The 14,719-nt window shown below is 41.1% G+C and overlaps 1 protein-coding gene across 1 annotated transcript in view; it reads left to right on the top strand.

Moving 5' to 3' along the window:
- Positions 1-14,719, top strand: part of SHROOM4 (shroom family member 4) — a 261,232-nt gene that overhangs the window by 227,421 nt on the left and 19,092 nt on the right. Inside the window, exon 5 of the mRNA XM_008054957.2 lies at positions 2,777-2,838. Coding sequence (XP_008053148.1) covers positions 2,777-2,838 — 62 coding nt within the window. The remainder of the gene's footprint in view (positions 1-2,776; positions 2,839-14,719) is intronic.

Genomic DNA, 14,719 nt, shown 5'->3' on the forward strand with positions numbered 1-14,719 from the left:
TTTGAGTCTCACTCTGTCGCCCAGACTAGAGTGCACTGGCCACTCCCGGCCCCCGCAGCCTCGACCTGCTGGGCTCCGGCGATCCTTCCGCCTCAGCCTTCCAAGTAGCTAAAACTACTGGCGTGCGCTACCACGCCAGCTAATTTTTGATGTATTGTAGAGAGAGGCCTCGTTAAATTGCCCAGGCAGGTCTCGAACCCGCAGGCTCAGGCAATCCACTCGCCTCGGCCTCCCAAAGCGCTGGGATTACAGGCGGAGCCACCAAGCCCAGCCAGAGGTACAATTTGCAGGGTGCAGCAACTGGCAGCAGGAATGCAGATGAACCTGTGCCTACACCATGCCTGTCCTTTTATATTCCGAGGGAGGGACACGTTGGGTTCCTAATGCCTGTTAGACTAACTAAGCAGGTCTGCTGAGACACTAAACTTCCAGACATGTGAATGACTGTCTAGGAGCTACTGCATGCCCATTTCAAGCCTTGCCACCTGAACGCTCCCTCCCACCCCTCCACAAAATATGGGAAAAACTTGCAGCATAGGTTAAGATGTTCCAGTTCCAATGACCAAGGTAGTTGTGGGGATGACTGTCTCGGGTAGAGCTGAGGTCCTGCTCCTGATGCCCCTGGCTAAGGTGGGTGAGCTAATGGGCTCCTGTTGTGTTAGGAGAATTGAAATCAGCATGCACTTACGTTCTTCATACTTCATGCCAGTTAGTTTTGTATACATTGTCAGATTATTTGAGGTAAATTATAAAAGGATCCCCCATTTTACAGCTGAGGAAGCTGACATTCAGAGAGGTCGCAAATCTAGCAAGTAGCAGAGCCAGTATTACAGCAACATGACAATAACTGGAATTTGAGTGTCTACTGGGCACTAGGCACTATTCTAGGTGCTCACATGCATCAACTCATTGATTCCTCAAGCAATCTCTTATTATCATGATTACACTATCATATAATTGGGGAAACTGAGTTAAAGAGAAGTTGGGCATCCTGCCTGAGGCCACAAGTAAAGGACCTGTGTGGGATTCGAATTCATGCTGCATAGCTTCGTAGGCCAAACTCCTGATTGTGTTCACTGTCTCTCTATAAACTGATCACAAGGCTCAGGTCCTCTCTAGTGTAGCAGGATGCCTTCTGGCAGTATCACTTCTACCAGGGCAGCAAATTTCCACCACAAGCTCTGTCTGCAACAAGTCGTGGGGATAACTGCCTCTTTGGTTCAAAGGGCGCAGGCAATGTACAGGAATCTAAGTGGTGCAGGAAATAAAGTAAGTTGATACTGGGAACTGGAAAGGTGGTTGGGAGTTAGTACAGGATTTTGTTTGGTTTGGCCACTGCTATTTACTGAGCATGTCCACAGGGCTAGACAGGGCATGGACAGGAAATCCTGACTCTCACTGTGGTTGAACGAGTAATGATATCTTTACAGGCAGGAACATCTCACAAGGGCATTGAGGCAGAGCATGAAGTACAAGTAGTTAGAGCTGCTCTGACATGCCAGATATAGGCAGGGACAGCTCTGATCCTCTAGAAGTCAGAGCCAGGAAATGAGCCTCAACTTTTCCATGGCTACTAACATCCAGAGCCTCCTATGTGCCCAATACTGTGCTAGGTGTTCTCTCTGCACATCTCACTTTATCCTCACTATCAGTAACCCAGCAAGCTAGATAGCATGATCCTTATTTGTCAGATAGGAAACTGAGATTCAGGGAGGTGATATGACTTCCCTCAAATAACATGGCTAATAAGTGTCTTAGCCTGTATGACTGATACCAAAAACCTGTGTTTATTTTACTTCACCAGGTGTCTTACCCCCAAAGGGAGGCCCACTGAAGCAAAAGTAATAAAACTTTCAATGGGACTAATAATAATAGCATTGGAGAAAGAGGGAATTTGGAAGGTCAGTGAGCTTTAGAAAGAACTGTGTACATTCCCATTGGGCTAAGCTCTTAGTCCCTAGGTACAGAGTGCGGGATACAAAATCAGGGAGAATCTGAAAGACTAATTTGCATCCAATTTGGGGCTAGAATTGGAAGGCAGGGATTTTTTTTTTTTTTACAAATGACACATATGGCTTGGCTTAGAAGGAAAAAAGCTGCTTGGGCATAGCCCTTAAGGAAAAGATGACCACGAGAGAACCTGGGAAATGTAATGTGGGGACCATGGCACCCAGCATGTATGTGCCCCAGATGAGCCCACCTCAGCCCCTGCCAGCAGTTACAAGCAGAGAAGGAAGAGCCACTGTCGTCAGGGGTGTGCTGGCATGCCTGCTCTCCCTCTGCCTCGCCCAGGGAGAGGGTTGCTACAGCAGGAGCTTGTACCCTCAAAGCCCCCTCAAGGGCTAGGGTGTCCAAGAAGATGCTTTTTCTGTTGGAAGAGGTAGGAAGAATGAGCAGGTTCACCCAGTAGAACAAACAAAAAGACCTCCGTTCTTTGATGCAGGCAAGAGCCAGAGCAAACAGCAAACGTGCTAAACTGGTTTTTAACGTGGTTTGGGAGGGGAGTGGAGAAAGAGGGAAACACAGTGTTTCTAGACTGCTGTGTCCCAGGTCCCTGAGTGCTCTCTTAATCTCTGCATGCCCGCAGCAGCCTAGCAGGCCTTCTGACAGAAAGGCAGCCCTCCAGGTTTACATTTCTCAAGTCTGCGTAGGAGAGTAGAAGGAACAAGCTTGGGGGCTGACCAGAGACAAACTCCCAACCTCTTCACATTTTTGAGGTCATCTAGATACCTGGCTGCTCAGAGCTCCCTAAACTTATCAGAATTTTGCTTTGCAGGAATTTCCTGGGGACAAATGGAAACCAATAACAGGAAACAGGAAGACCAGTCAGTCAGGGAGGTAAGTGACCACTCAGGGAGTTGGGGTGAGTTGGTGCCTCTGGGACTCCTATAGAAATTGCTAAGGTCTTTGGTTTGCTTAGTTTCCTTTGAGGAAACTGATCTGGTGTCCATACCAATGGCTTGATGCCATAGATGTAATTCAGCTCCCCCATACAGCTGGTTACAAACCAAACTAATTTCTAGGACATTTTGGAATATGGTCTAACAAGTTTCCTCTATTAGACTGAGACCTTAGAGAGAGAAGACCATACCTTGATCATAGACCATACCTTGATCAGACAGTGCCTGATGCAGAGAAGTTGCTCAAAAGGTATTTGTCATTTGCTTGCCAAATAAAGAAATGGAGTCTCCTCCATCATTAAATGGCACAAAAGTAATAATGCTAGCTAACATTCTTGAGCACAGTGCTCTGTTCTAGACACCATTCAAAAGTCGTTTATGGGTATGTATTTATCAGTATGACCTTAGGGGGTAAGTACTTTAAGTCTCTCTGTTTGACAGAGAGAAGAAACTATGACACATACAGATAAATTAATTTGCCAAAACTCCTATAACTATTAAGTTGAATAGATTCAGGCAGTCTAGCTTCAGAGATACTATACTACACTACAGTGCTCCCGCAAAGTAGTTCTTTTTTTTTTTTTTTTTTTTTTTTTGAGTTGGAGTCTCACTCAGTCGCCTAGACTGGAGTGCAGTGGCCGCTCCCGGCCACCGCAGCCTCGACCTGCTGGGCTCCGGCGATCCTTCCCCCTCAGCCTTCCAAGTAGCCGGAATTACAGGCATGCGCTACCACGCCCGGCTGATTTTTTGATTTATTGTAGAGATGACGTCTCGCTGCCCACAGGCTCAGGCAATCCACTCACCTCAGCCTCCCAAAGGCGCGGGATTACAGGCTGAGCCACCGAGCCCGGCTGCAAAGTAGTTCTTTACCAATTAGTCAGTGAAGTAAAAGGACTGTATTGAAAACCTAGTGTTAGGTCAGAATCCCAGCAGGGCCTCCAAAATGTTAGTTCAGACTAGACAGGGGTGTCTGCGACTCAGTGCCCCACAAAAGATACAAAGAATTGCACAGAAGTTAGATTGGAAAATATAGTTTATTTAGAAAGTAAATTGGAGAGAGAGAAGATTCACCTCCCCAAGGTAAGGGAGGGGGCCAAAGCTAGGAAAACAATGGCGACCATAGCTCAAAGAGCCACATAACCAGACCAGAGTTTAACAAAGCAATGGCGAATGACTGCTTGAGGTTGAATGCTTTTAAGCCTTCCCTTTGATGGGGCAGGTCGTTGAGATGACTGGGTGGTGGTCTGTTCCACGTCATCACAAAGGGGACACAGAGCACAGGTACTGAAGTCAGGTTATGGTCAGCAGGCAGGTGGGTGGGCTAGTCACGTGACTGTGACCATGTTGATGGGGTCTGTGTCATGAAGGTCACAAAAGACGGATTAAGTTAACTTGTTTCTTAGGCAAATACTTGGAATAGAAAAGCTAAGTAGTACAAAACAAGCTGGGGAGGGTACTGGGAGACAATTATCAATAACTACCTCTGGTATAGGTCCTGCCTTTTGCTTGGTGGGCAAAGTGGAAAACACCAGCAAAAGAACAGCAGGAAACATAGTGCCTGCCTACGGCTTGAGAAGGAAAGACTAACCTACACAAAGTTAAATAGCAAAAATAATAAATTACCACTTGCAAAATAACCTACGAGCCACAAGCTGAGTTACATGTATTATGCTATGCTTTATCTTCTTAACAACTCTGTCAGGTGGGTATGATTATAACTAGAGCAATGGTTCTCAAACTTGAGTGTGCAATAGAAACACCTGGAGGGCTTGTTAAACCACAGATAGATAGTTGGACTCTGCCCCAGAGGGAGTGAGTCGGTAGGTGTGGAGTGGAGCTCAAATCTGCATTTCTAACAAGCTTCCTGGGTGATACTGATGCAGCTGGTTCTGGGATCATACTTTGAGAACCACTAGCTCAGATAAAGAATCAGAAGTTCAGAGTGGCTAAGTAATTTACTCAAGGTCTCACAGCTAATAAAGGGACAAGCCAGGATTTAAACCCAGTTTTTACCACCTCACACAAGTTGATGGAATACGAAGCCCTGCCAAATACAGGATTTAAAAAAGGAGTGTCTGGTACATGGTAAGGGGCCAATACATGATCAGTATTATCATGCCCTATTTAAGTTCACTGGAGGGTTTAAAAAAACCCCTGAAGGTTGGGAGCTACAGGAGGAAAGGCCCAGAGAGGAGACTAAGCAGAGTGTGTTGGAGGAATAACCCCTGCTGGGGGTTCTGGCCTTGAAGTCAGTTCTGCCTGAGTTCAAAGTTGGGTTCTTCTATTCACTAGCTATGTGGCCATGGCAAGCTTCCCTCTCCTTCCCTCCCTCCCTTCCCCCTCCTCTTCCCCCTTCTCCTCTCTCCTCACCATCTCTGTTTCCTTATTTGTAAAATGGGGTAGGAGGGTAAGAGTAACTACTTCAAATGTTTATTGTGAGGACTAAATAAGTTAATGTATGTAAGGTATTTAGAGAAAAGTCTGACAGTGTAAACTCTCATTAAATGTTAGCTGTAATGAGAAAGAAAAGGAACAGCAGCAGCAGTAGAGCAGCAATAATAGAGAAGAAAGGTGAATAGTGATGCACTGGGCCAGGCTAGGTAGGCCTTGAGAACTAGATAGGACCACAAACATGGGAGTAATGAAAGGTTTCTGATCCAGTAAGTGACATGATAAATGTAGCACTTTATGCAACCTGGCAACATTTGCAGCCGAGATTATTTGAAGAGAGACCAGTTAGGGACAGTGTTCCAAGCATGAAAGAGTGTGGCCCTAGATTGGGGAGGCGGAGGTGTAATATAAATGGAGCAGAAAGAATAGATAAATGTGTGGGATTTTTTTGGGGGGGGGAGTTTTTTTTATTGTGAAAACATTACAGGAAATTAAAAGCAGAAGAAGAAGTAGTCTTATTTCTACCACCTTAACACCCTGATTATTTTCATTTCCCTGTCAGCTTTATCTATAGATATAGAGATTTTTTGACATGATAATAATAACTATGTAGATGGGATTTTGTGTGTTCTGCTTTGTTTTCCTCTCTAAGCATTACTTGGTAAACAATTTTTTTCATGTTGCTATGCAGGCTTTCTTAATAGTCATAATTTTTAGTGCCTGTATAATATTTCACCTGCTTAATGTGCTCTAATTTGCTTAATCATTTCCAAATTGTTGGATAATTAGGTTGTTTCCAAATTTCTTGACATTATAAAGTAATGCTGCAGAAACATTTTGAGTAGCTATAGCTTTTTTCTCATTTTGAATTGTCTCATTAGAAGCAATTATTTGGAGTTGAGATTACGAGTTCAAAGAATATGAATATTTTAATAGTTCTATATAGGTTTCACTAAACTGCTTTCTCCAAGAGGGTACCAGTTTCCTGAAATGTTGTCACCAGAGAAAATTTTCTTTTTCCAATGCAATGGGTTTAAATGGGACCTATTAGAATTTTAATTTGCTTCCTTTGATCATTCTAGTTTGAACATTTTTCTGTGTTTATTTAACATCTGCATTGCTTCTCTCATGTGAATTGCGTGTTCAGATTATTTGCTCACAAATACATGACATCTTTTGAGGGTGAAGTAGAGAAAACTTGGTGACTAAAACTTGAGGAGATAAAAGGAGATAAATAAAAAATAACCTTGAACCCTGGTGACTTGGAGAAAGTTATTGACATGTATGGGGCAGTTGAGAAGGGGAGCTGGTTTGGTGGAGAAGATAAGGCATCTGAACTGGGATATGTTGTATTTGAAGTTAGTGAAGGATACAGATGGATCCTTTGGAGGAGGCTTGTTAAACACCCAGCCAGAGGATAGGATGAGGAAGAACAGCTAAGGAAACTGAAGGGTTAAACAGCTGAAGTAGTAGAAGGAAAAATTTGCCATTGTACCCTCATGGAAGATAAAGAGATGACTGTTAATGACCTTGGCAGTTTGGAATCACAAATGATCTTCAGAAAGCAAATTCAGTAAAATGGTAAGCATAGAAAGTAGATGGCATGATGGTCTGTAAGGGAGGTGCATAGAGAAATGCAAGCAGCTTTACACATCATAAATTCACTTGTTTTAAGTACACTTACAATGACATGCAATAATCATCACGATCCAGTTTTAGAATGTTTCTATCACTCTAAAAAAAGTTGTTCATACCCATTTGGAGTCACTCTCCATTCCCACCCTCAACCTCAAGTAACCACTAATCTACTTTCTGTCTTTATAAATTTACCTTTTCTATACACTCTATGAATTTAATCATACAATATGTGGGATTTTGTGTCTGGTTTCTTTCACTTAGAATGATGTTTTAGCAGTTCATCATGTATCAGTACTTCATTCCTTTTTATTGCCAAATAATATTCCATTGTATAGATGCATCACATTTTGTTTATCCAGCCATCTATTAATGGACATTTGAATTGTTTCTACTTCTTAGCTACTGTGAATATCACTGCTGTGAACATTCATGTACAAGTTTCTGTGCAGATATATGTTTTCAGTTCTTTTGAGTATATACCTAGGAGTGGAGTTCCTGGGCCATATGGTAACTTTGAGGAACTGCCAAACTGTTTTCCACAACAGCAATATCATTTTACATTCCTGCCAGCAATGGAGGAGGGTTCCAATTTCTTTTCACTAATTTTGATACAATGATCATGTGTTACTGTGTAACTTTAAAATATTTTAAAAGAAGAATGTTTAAAAAACACATTTAAGTATTTTTTTTTTTTTTTGATGTTTAGAAAGAAGTTGACTAGGGAAAGGAAAGTGAGAAATGGGAGAGGAGACAATTGGATTTAATTTAGCGGTTCTCAAAATGTGGTCCCAGGCCCAGCAACCTGTATATCACTTGAGAACTTGTTAGAAATGCATATTCTTGAGCTCCACTCAGTTCTACTGAATCGGAAAATGGAGATGTGGCCCAGCAATCTGTGTTTTAACAAGCCCTCCAGGTGATTCTGATGCAAGTTAAGTTTGAGAACCACCAGCTTAAGTGAAGTTTCTGTCAGGATCCAAGAAACTGAATTAAGTTTAAAGACAGAAAAGAGATATCAATAGAAAGGGAAGGAGTATCAATACTGAAGATGGAAGAGGCAGATCACAGTTTGAGATCTCAGAGAAGATGAGAAGGACTAGGACAGGTCCGAGGAAGAGATGACATTTGTGAGAAATCCTGGTAGAGTTTCCTCTCACACCTTTTCTCACCATGGCACACACATTTTAACATTTACTATGTCATTTCTGTCACAACTGGAATGATGAGTGTAGGTGGAAAAATCAAATGTATATTTTTGAGCCACTCTCTTTGCCTGGAAGCCTGCAATGGATTGATAATTCTAGGTAATTACACTCTTGGTTGTCTCCCTCTACTATTATTTGGTTTTCATGGAAATAATACAAACTCGTTTTAATATTGGCAGGAAGGGGAAAATGGTGAGTAGATCTGCTGGAGAAAACGTTAAATTAGTGCGCTGTATTTAAAATCTAAAAGAAATTATTTTCTGGATTATTGCTCTTGGTTTTCTGTACCTATGATTGCCTGCTGTGATCCTTTCCATTTATTCACTTTGCTTAGAACTTTAGAATACGTAGATTGTTTTAATATATGTGACCACAGTTAATCCTCATGATAACACTGTGGGGTTAAGCCTTATTTTTTCCTATTCTATTATATATTTTTAGTCAGCGTCTCACTCTGTCACCCAGGCTGGAGTGCAAAGGTACAATCACAGTTCATGCAGCCTCCAACTACTAGGTTCAAGCAATACTCCTGCGTAACTAGGACTACAGGCGTGTGCCATCATACCCAGCTATCTTTTTTAATTTTTTTGTAGAAATCAAGTCTTGCTATGTTGCTCAGGCTGGTCTTGAACTCCTGAGCTCAAGCAATTATCCTGCCTCAGCCCCCCAAATTACTGGGATTATATGCATGAGCCACTACACCCAGCTCTATTTTTCCCATTTTATTGATGAGGAAGCAAAGACTCAGGAAAGGTATTATTATACTGTTAACAACAACAATAGATATAATAGCTAAAATTTATTGAGTATTTATTGTGTGTCAGACACTATTACAAGCATTTCACATGAACCATTTTACTTATTATGATAGATATTTCTATAATATTTATTTGGCCCCATGAGATAGTTGCTATTTATTGACCCAGTTTTGAGATGAGGAAATTGACTCACAAAGAGATTAGTCACTTTCCCAAGGTCAAATGGGCATCTGACCCCAAAGTCCATTACTACCAGGATTATATAGCAAGTATGTGACCAAACTAGTTGGAGTCTCACTCTGTCGCCCAGACTGGAGTGCAGTGGCCGCTCCCAGCCACCGCAGCCTCGACCTGCTGGGCTCTGGTGATCCTTCAACCTCAGCCTTCCAAGTAGCTGGAATTACAGGCATGCGCTACCACACCCGGCTGATTTTTTGATTTATTGTAGAGATGAGGTCTCGCTGCCCAGGCGGGTCTCGAACCCGCGGGCTCAGGCAATCCACTCACCTCAGTCTCCCAAAGGCGCAGGATTACAGGCTGAGCCACCGAGCCCAGCTTATACCTAGGTTTTTAAACTCCCAATCTAGGGTTCTCTTTCTTTGCTTTATCATGGTACATCATAAGCAGAGTGTGAAATATCCAGTATATACAGTATTTCCTATTTACTGATCAAGTGAAAGAAAATGAGTAATTCAGAAGTGAATCTGATTTCATTAGGAAGAGTACACTTTTCAGGAAGCCTTTACCACCTAAGAAGAACACAACCTTCAGAGACACAGAGAAATTTGTCACAAGTGTAAAATGGTGAATTTAAATACTTGGGTTTTAGTTCAACAGTATGCACACAAAACTTACTCAAGGAAAATTATGAAACTCTAATAGGAGAAATGAAGACATGAATAAATGCATAACTATACTCTGCTTTAATTTGGGAAGACTAAATATGGGAATGATTACAATTCTCCCAATTTAATATATAGGTGTAATGTACTCCAATTAGAGTCACTGTGGAATACTTTGTAGAACTTGTCAAATTTATAGTGAAATTTATCTAAAAGAATATGTTGGCAAGAATACCAAACAATATATTTATCTAAAAAGTTAACGATGGTAGAGGTACCCTGTCAGATTTTAAAGCCTATCATAAAGGGACAATTATCAAAACCATATGAAAGTAGGGTTTAAAGAAAGTCGAACAGTGACATTTTTAAAAGAGCTTCTAGAAACAGACTCAAATTATTTTAAAAATATAGAACACACTGAAAGCAAGCCTGAACTGAGGAAAGCAATCACTTTCTTGAATAAATGTTGGGAATTTTAGATATCAATATGGAGAATAATTAACTTAGATCCATAGCACATATTGTCTAGAAAGTGGACCAGTAGAATAGCATATTTATTCCAACTGTGGATGGAAGATAAAATTCTGTCTGTTGGATGAAGGATATCATCAGAGACAAGATGGATGGGTTTAAATATATAAAAGTTGGGGAAAAAACCTTCATACAACAAAATGTAATAAAAATTTAAGCAACAGAATAAGGAAAATGTCTGGGATCAGCATCACTGATAATAGTGACCTGTGCAAAAGATATAAAGGATGAATACAGATAGAGAAGGTCAGCTTTCAGATTTAGCTTCATAAATGGGCAAGGAAAATGAACAGGCAATTTACACATGAGGAAATAAAGGTAGTCAAATCATAAGCATGGAAAAGTACAACCTCTCTATCAATTAAAGCACGACAAATAAAAGCAACTTCAAAGTATCACAACCTGCTTATTAAACTATCAACAGTTAACAGAACTGATAAATAGAAATTATAAAACACTATCTTGGCAAGGCATAAGGAAACAGTATGTGTTTCCAGGAACAGTATAAATTGGTTTAGTCTTCCTAGAGGGCAATCTAGAAATATGTGACAGGAATCACAAAAATGTTCATATTCTTTGACCCAGCATAACCCCAAGAAAATAACCTAAAAGGGAAAAAATAATTTATTTAAAGGTGTTCATAGTAGTGCTATTTATAATCATGGGAAAAGTTTACTAGTCTAATATATCATCGCGATGGAATAAAACAGGATATCCACTAACAGTGACAGCTATACAAATATGAAGTCTTGCACAGAAATGGGTATTTGTATTATTAACCAATAAAGAAGATAAATCCTAAACTACATGTTGACAGTAGTCATACACAATCTGATAGTAGCCATACACAAAGAAAATTCAGGAAGGAATCTGGTAAAATTTACATATAGCTGAACTTAAATGTACATGGTATTCTTTGGGTATATGTCAAGTTGTTAGAATTTATAATAATGAAAATCTGAAGAAGAGGCAGCCCATGTTGGTTTGATTTAGGCCTAAATCAAGATCAAGAGCTTTGGAAAAAAATCCCCATACCAATGACAGATAGTGTTGCTTACCAGACATGCTTAATCTCACTGCTAGCTAAAATTTGGTTTGCTAGAATTCTCTATCAACCAGCACTTCTGATTACCAAAATCCATGAGAACTTTGACATTTCTGAGGGGGTACATCACCAGACCTCCATGAATCTTCAAATTTGTCACCACCATTTCAACATAGTACTCTCCACACAGACATGCCATTTCAACGTAGTAACACACACACCCCCACACTAATAAACATTTTTTGTCATCTGCCTCAGAACCATCACTTTCTTAAGACCTTTCCATTTCTCTTCATTTCTATCACCAGCAGTAGTTTGCAGATAGCTTGCATTTCAGTGCCATTCTTCACAAAGCAGCACATTTTCTCTCTACCAGGGTGACTGCATATGTATATGTATACCTTGATAACAAATAGAGATTGTGGGCACTGGAGAGATGGAGCTTCAAAGAATATTTTGCATCAGCCTCCTGGGGACTAAAGAAAGCTCTGGGCAAGTCCTGACACTTGAATTTGTTGTTGCCAGGTTAATTGTTCCCTACTTAAAGTTCTGTGAACCCAGGAGCAAAAAGGGGTGGCAGCAAGAAGCTCTCTGGGTCCTTCTCTCCTCCCTGTGTAACCTCCTTGTGTCTCACTTCCTGGATCTTGCAAATATCTCCTTCAGCAATAACCTGGGAGTGGCTGTTTCTCTTGGAGCCGTCTTATCTTTTGGCTGCTGAGGGAAGGGAAAGGCGATAGGGGCTGGACCTGTGCACTGTTGCTACTGAGATCCTGGAATGCCAAGTTATTGTGGTGAGTTTAAAAATAAAATTTCCAAACAAGGAAACTTCAAAAGGGTCGAGGCAGAGGCAGGAGGAGATTTTACAGTCTCTGAAAATATTGGTTTTTATTTTCAATTACTATTAGGCCAAAAAATATTTTAACAAAAGGAGAAAATCTATTCATCAGAAGAAAAGGTAACCTGTGCCAACAGGAAGAGAACAGCCCAGATCTTGGCAGGCAGTTTGCTTTTGTTTTTGAGATGTAGTATCCTTGCTGGTGTCAACAAAGCCCTTTCTCATAGTTAGCTTTCATGCTTCCTCCTCTTTCTTCATTGAGGAGCTAAAGTCTTCATGGAGATGAATATGGTTCAAGTACCCTTTGCTCCATCCCAGGAGTCCTTTCTTCAGTGGGATTGTCTCTCAGAGCCAGACAAGGCAAGTCTGGACATTGCTGCTTCTTACTAGCTAGGAAGATGATTTATCCTCAGTCTCGGGTTCCTCATCTGCAAACTGGTAATAATGGTACCTACTTTAACAGGTTGCTTTGAAGATTAATTGAAACACATACAATATATGAAAGTGCTTAACATAGAGCCCAACATTTAGTCAGAAAAAAGAAACAGTAGTAGTGGGTTCAGGGTTAAAAATCCTTTGTAAGCTAGAGCCTCCTGACTAGGAAGCCATGTGACTGAGCTAGGACCTGAAGTCTCCTGGTTTCTTGGCTATTGAGCAGGGTTGAACATTAACCAGGAAGCAGCACAGTTCAACTCCTTTAATGAGAACAAGGAGCATGGCTGAAGCATACAACTGTGAAGGCTGTACACTGCACAATTTGCACAACCATATATAGTGGCTCTGAATAAGGTACTTCACTCTAACAATAAAGATAGTACTGCCATTTAATAGGCACCTTTCCTTGTACCCTGCATCATTTCTAGGTCTTAGTCAATCCTCATGATTGCTTTATAAGATATGTAATTTACTGAAATTGACATAAGTTAAATACAGCTCCTTGCTCAAGGTTATGCAGCTTTTGAGCTATGGAGCCAGATTTTAAAATTTTACTGGAATTCAGACCCAAGTCTTTCTGACACCGTGTTCTTTGTGCTTTGTTCTATTGACTTTCTTGTGCTGTAGCTAGAGAAAAAGAAAGAATGGTAAATTTGATTACTATGATGGTTCTTCTCACCACAACTGCAAAACATTGGCCCAACTGGGGCCTTTAGAGATATTGCTGTATTTCATAAGCTCTATATTGATGATGAAGGTCAGGAAGGGGGAAAGTGGCAGGGACAGGAGGTAGGAATGTGTGTGCGTGGTGAGGGGTGGGGGACAGGACGTATAGTTTGGAGACCAATCTAACTGTAACAAATAACTCTGGAATCGTATTCCCATTATATGGTTCCAGAAGCACTTGTGTCAGTATCCCTTGGGCAAATTGTTTAAAGTGCAGATTCTTGGAGCCCACCACAGAGGTATGAAATCCCAATTTGTAGGGGCAAAGCTCATGAATTTGCATTTTAAACAACGTCCCAGGTAATTCTAATTAGGAACCACTTTGATTATGAACTGCTGTCCCAGACCAGTGGTTTCTAATAAAAACTGGATCATGCACCCTTCTCAGAAAGAATGTTTTCAGCATGTATCCTCAATATATGCTAGTAGTTTACTCATAAATTTCTTATATGTACTAATTTCCTAATACTTATGTTTTAAATACAAGAAATAGTGAGAAAAAAATAAGTAAAATGAGGGTCTGTGAAGACCACTTCCCTGGACTAAAAAATGAATGACCAGGCAAAGAAAAAAAAGAATAGAAAAGTGGGTGATGGGGATCCTGTTTGAGGAAGAAGGATGGAAGAATGGAGCCCAACAGAGTAAAAGATAATCTCATTTTTCCACAAACCCAGACCTCCTGTAGGAAGAAAAAGGGAACCACAAAGATCCCAAGGACATTATTGATAACCCATCAATCCCTAGCATTTGAGAACAAAATGCTGAAAAATAGCTGGGCAAGACTGAAGGACATTGACCCAGGCACAGTGTTGAAATAGGAAGTGGTATTTTGTGGAAGCACTTACATGAGGCAAGCACCTGGTTTTTTGAGATGCGTGGCTAAGGAAAGCGTTGACAAGGCAGCAGCTTTGATCAAACCTAAGAAGCTCCATGCAGCTCATTTGAAACACCATAGGGTTACATCAGCCCAGAAATAGAGTTAGGAGGCTTGATAAGGTTGAGCAAAACAAATAATTTCATTAGCTTGCACCACCCCAAAGAAGTATGCAATTTAGGTAAAAAACAGTATACTTGCCATGCAAGCACAGTCTCAAGATAAATCCCAATCCTCCCCTCCCCTCACAAACCCCAATCAGATTCTGGAGCAGCCGGTCAGCTGCTGACTGCTTTACCTGCCATACATTTATTCTCCTTGCCTGGCAACCTGGGTAGCAAGGATCGAGTAAGGAAGGTCTAAATGTTTCCTTCACCATAGGCACACAAACCTGCCTTTACTCCACATTGAGAAATATCTACTGAGAACCTACTATGTGCCGGGCATCGAACTGGATCCTTGACATGGCGTTGGCACTCAAGATGGTCGTGTGGAAGGGGCAGACAACTGAGCAGTACTGTGCTAGGAAAAATAATGGG

This window comes from Carlito syrichta, unplaced genomic scaffold, assembly GCF_000164805.1.
Source record: "Carlito syrichta isolate Samal-C Ts95f unplaced genomic scaffold, Tarsius_syrichta-2.0.1 Scaffold301624, whole genome shotgun sequence".
Taxonomy (NCBI): domain Eukaryota; kingdom Metazoa; phylum Chordata; class Mammalia; order Primates; family Tarsiidae; genus Carlito; species Carlito syrichta.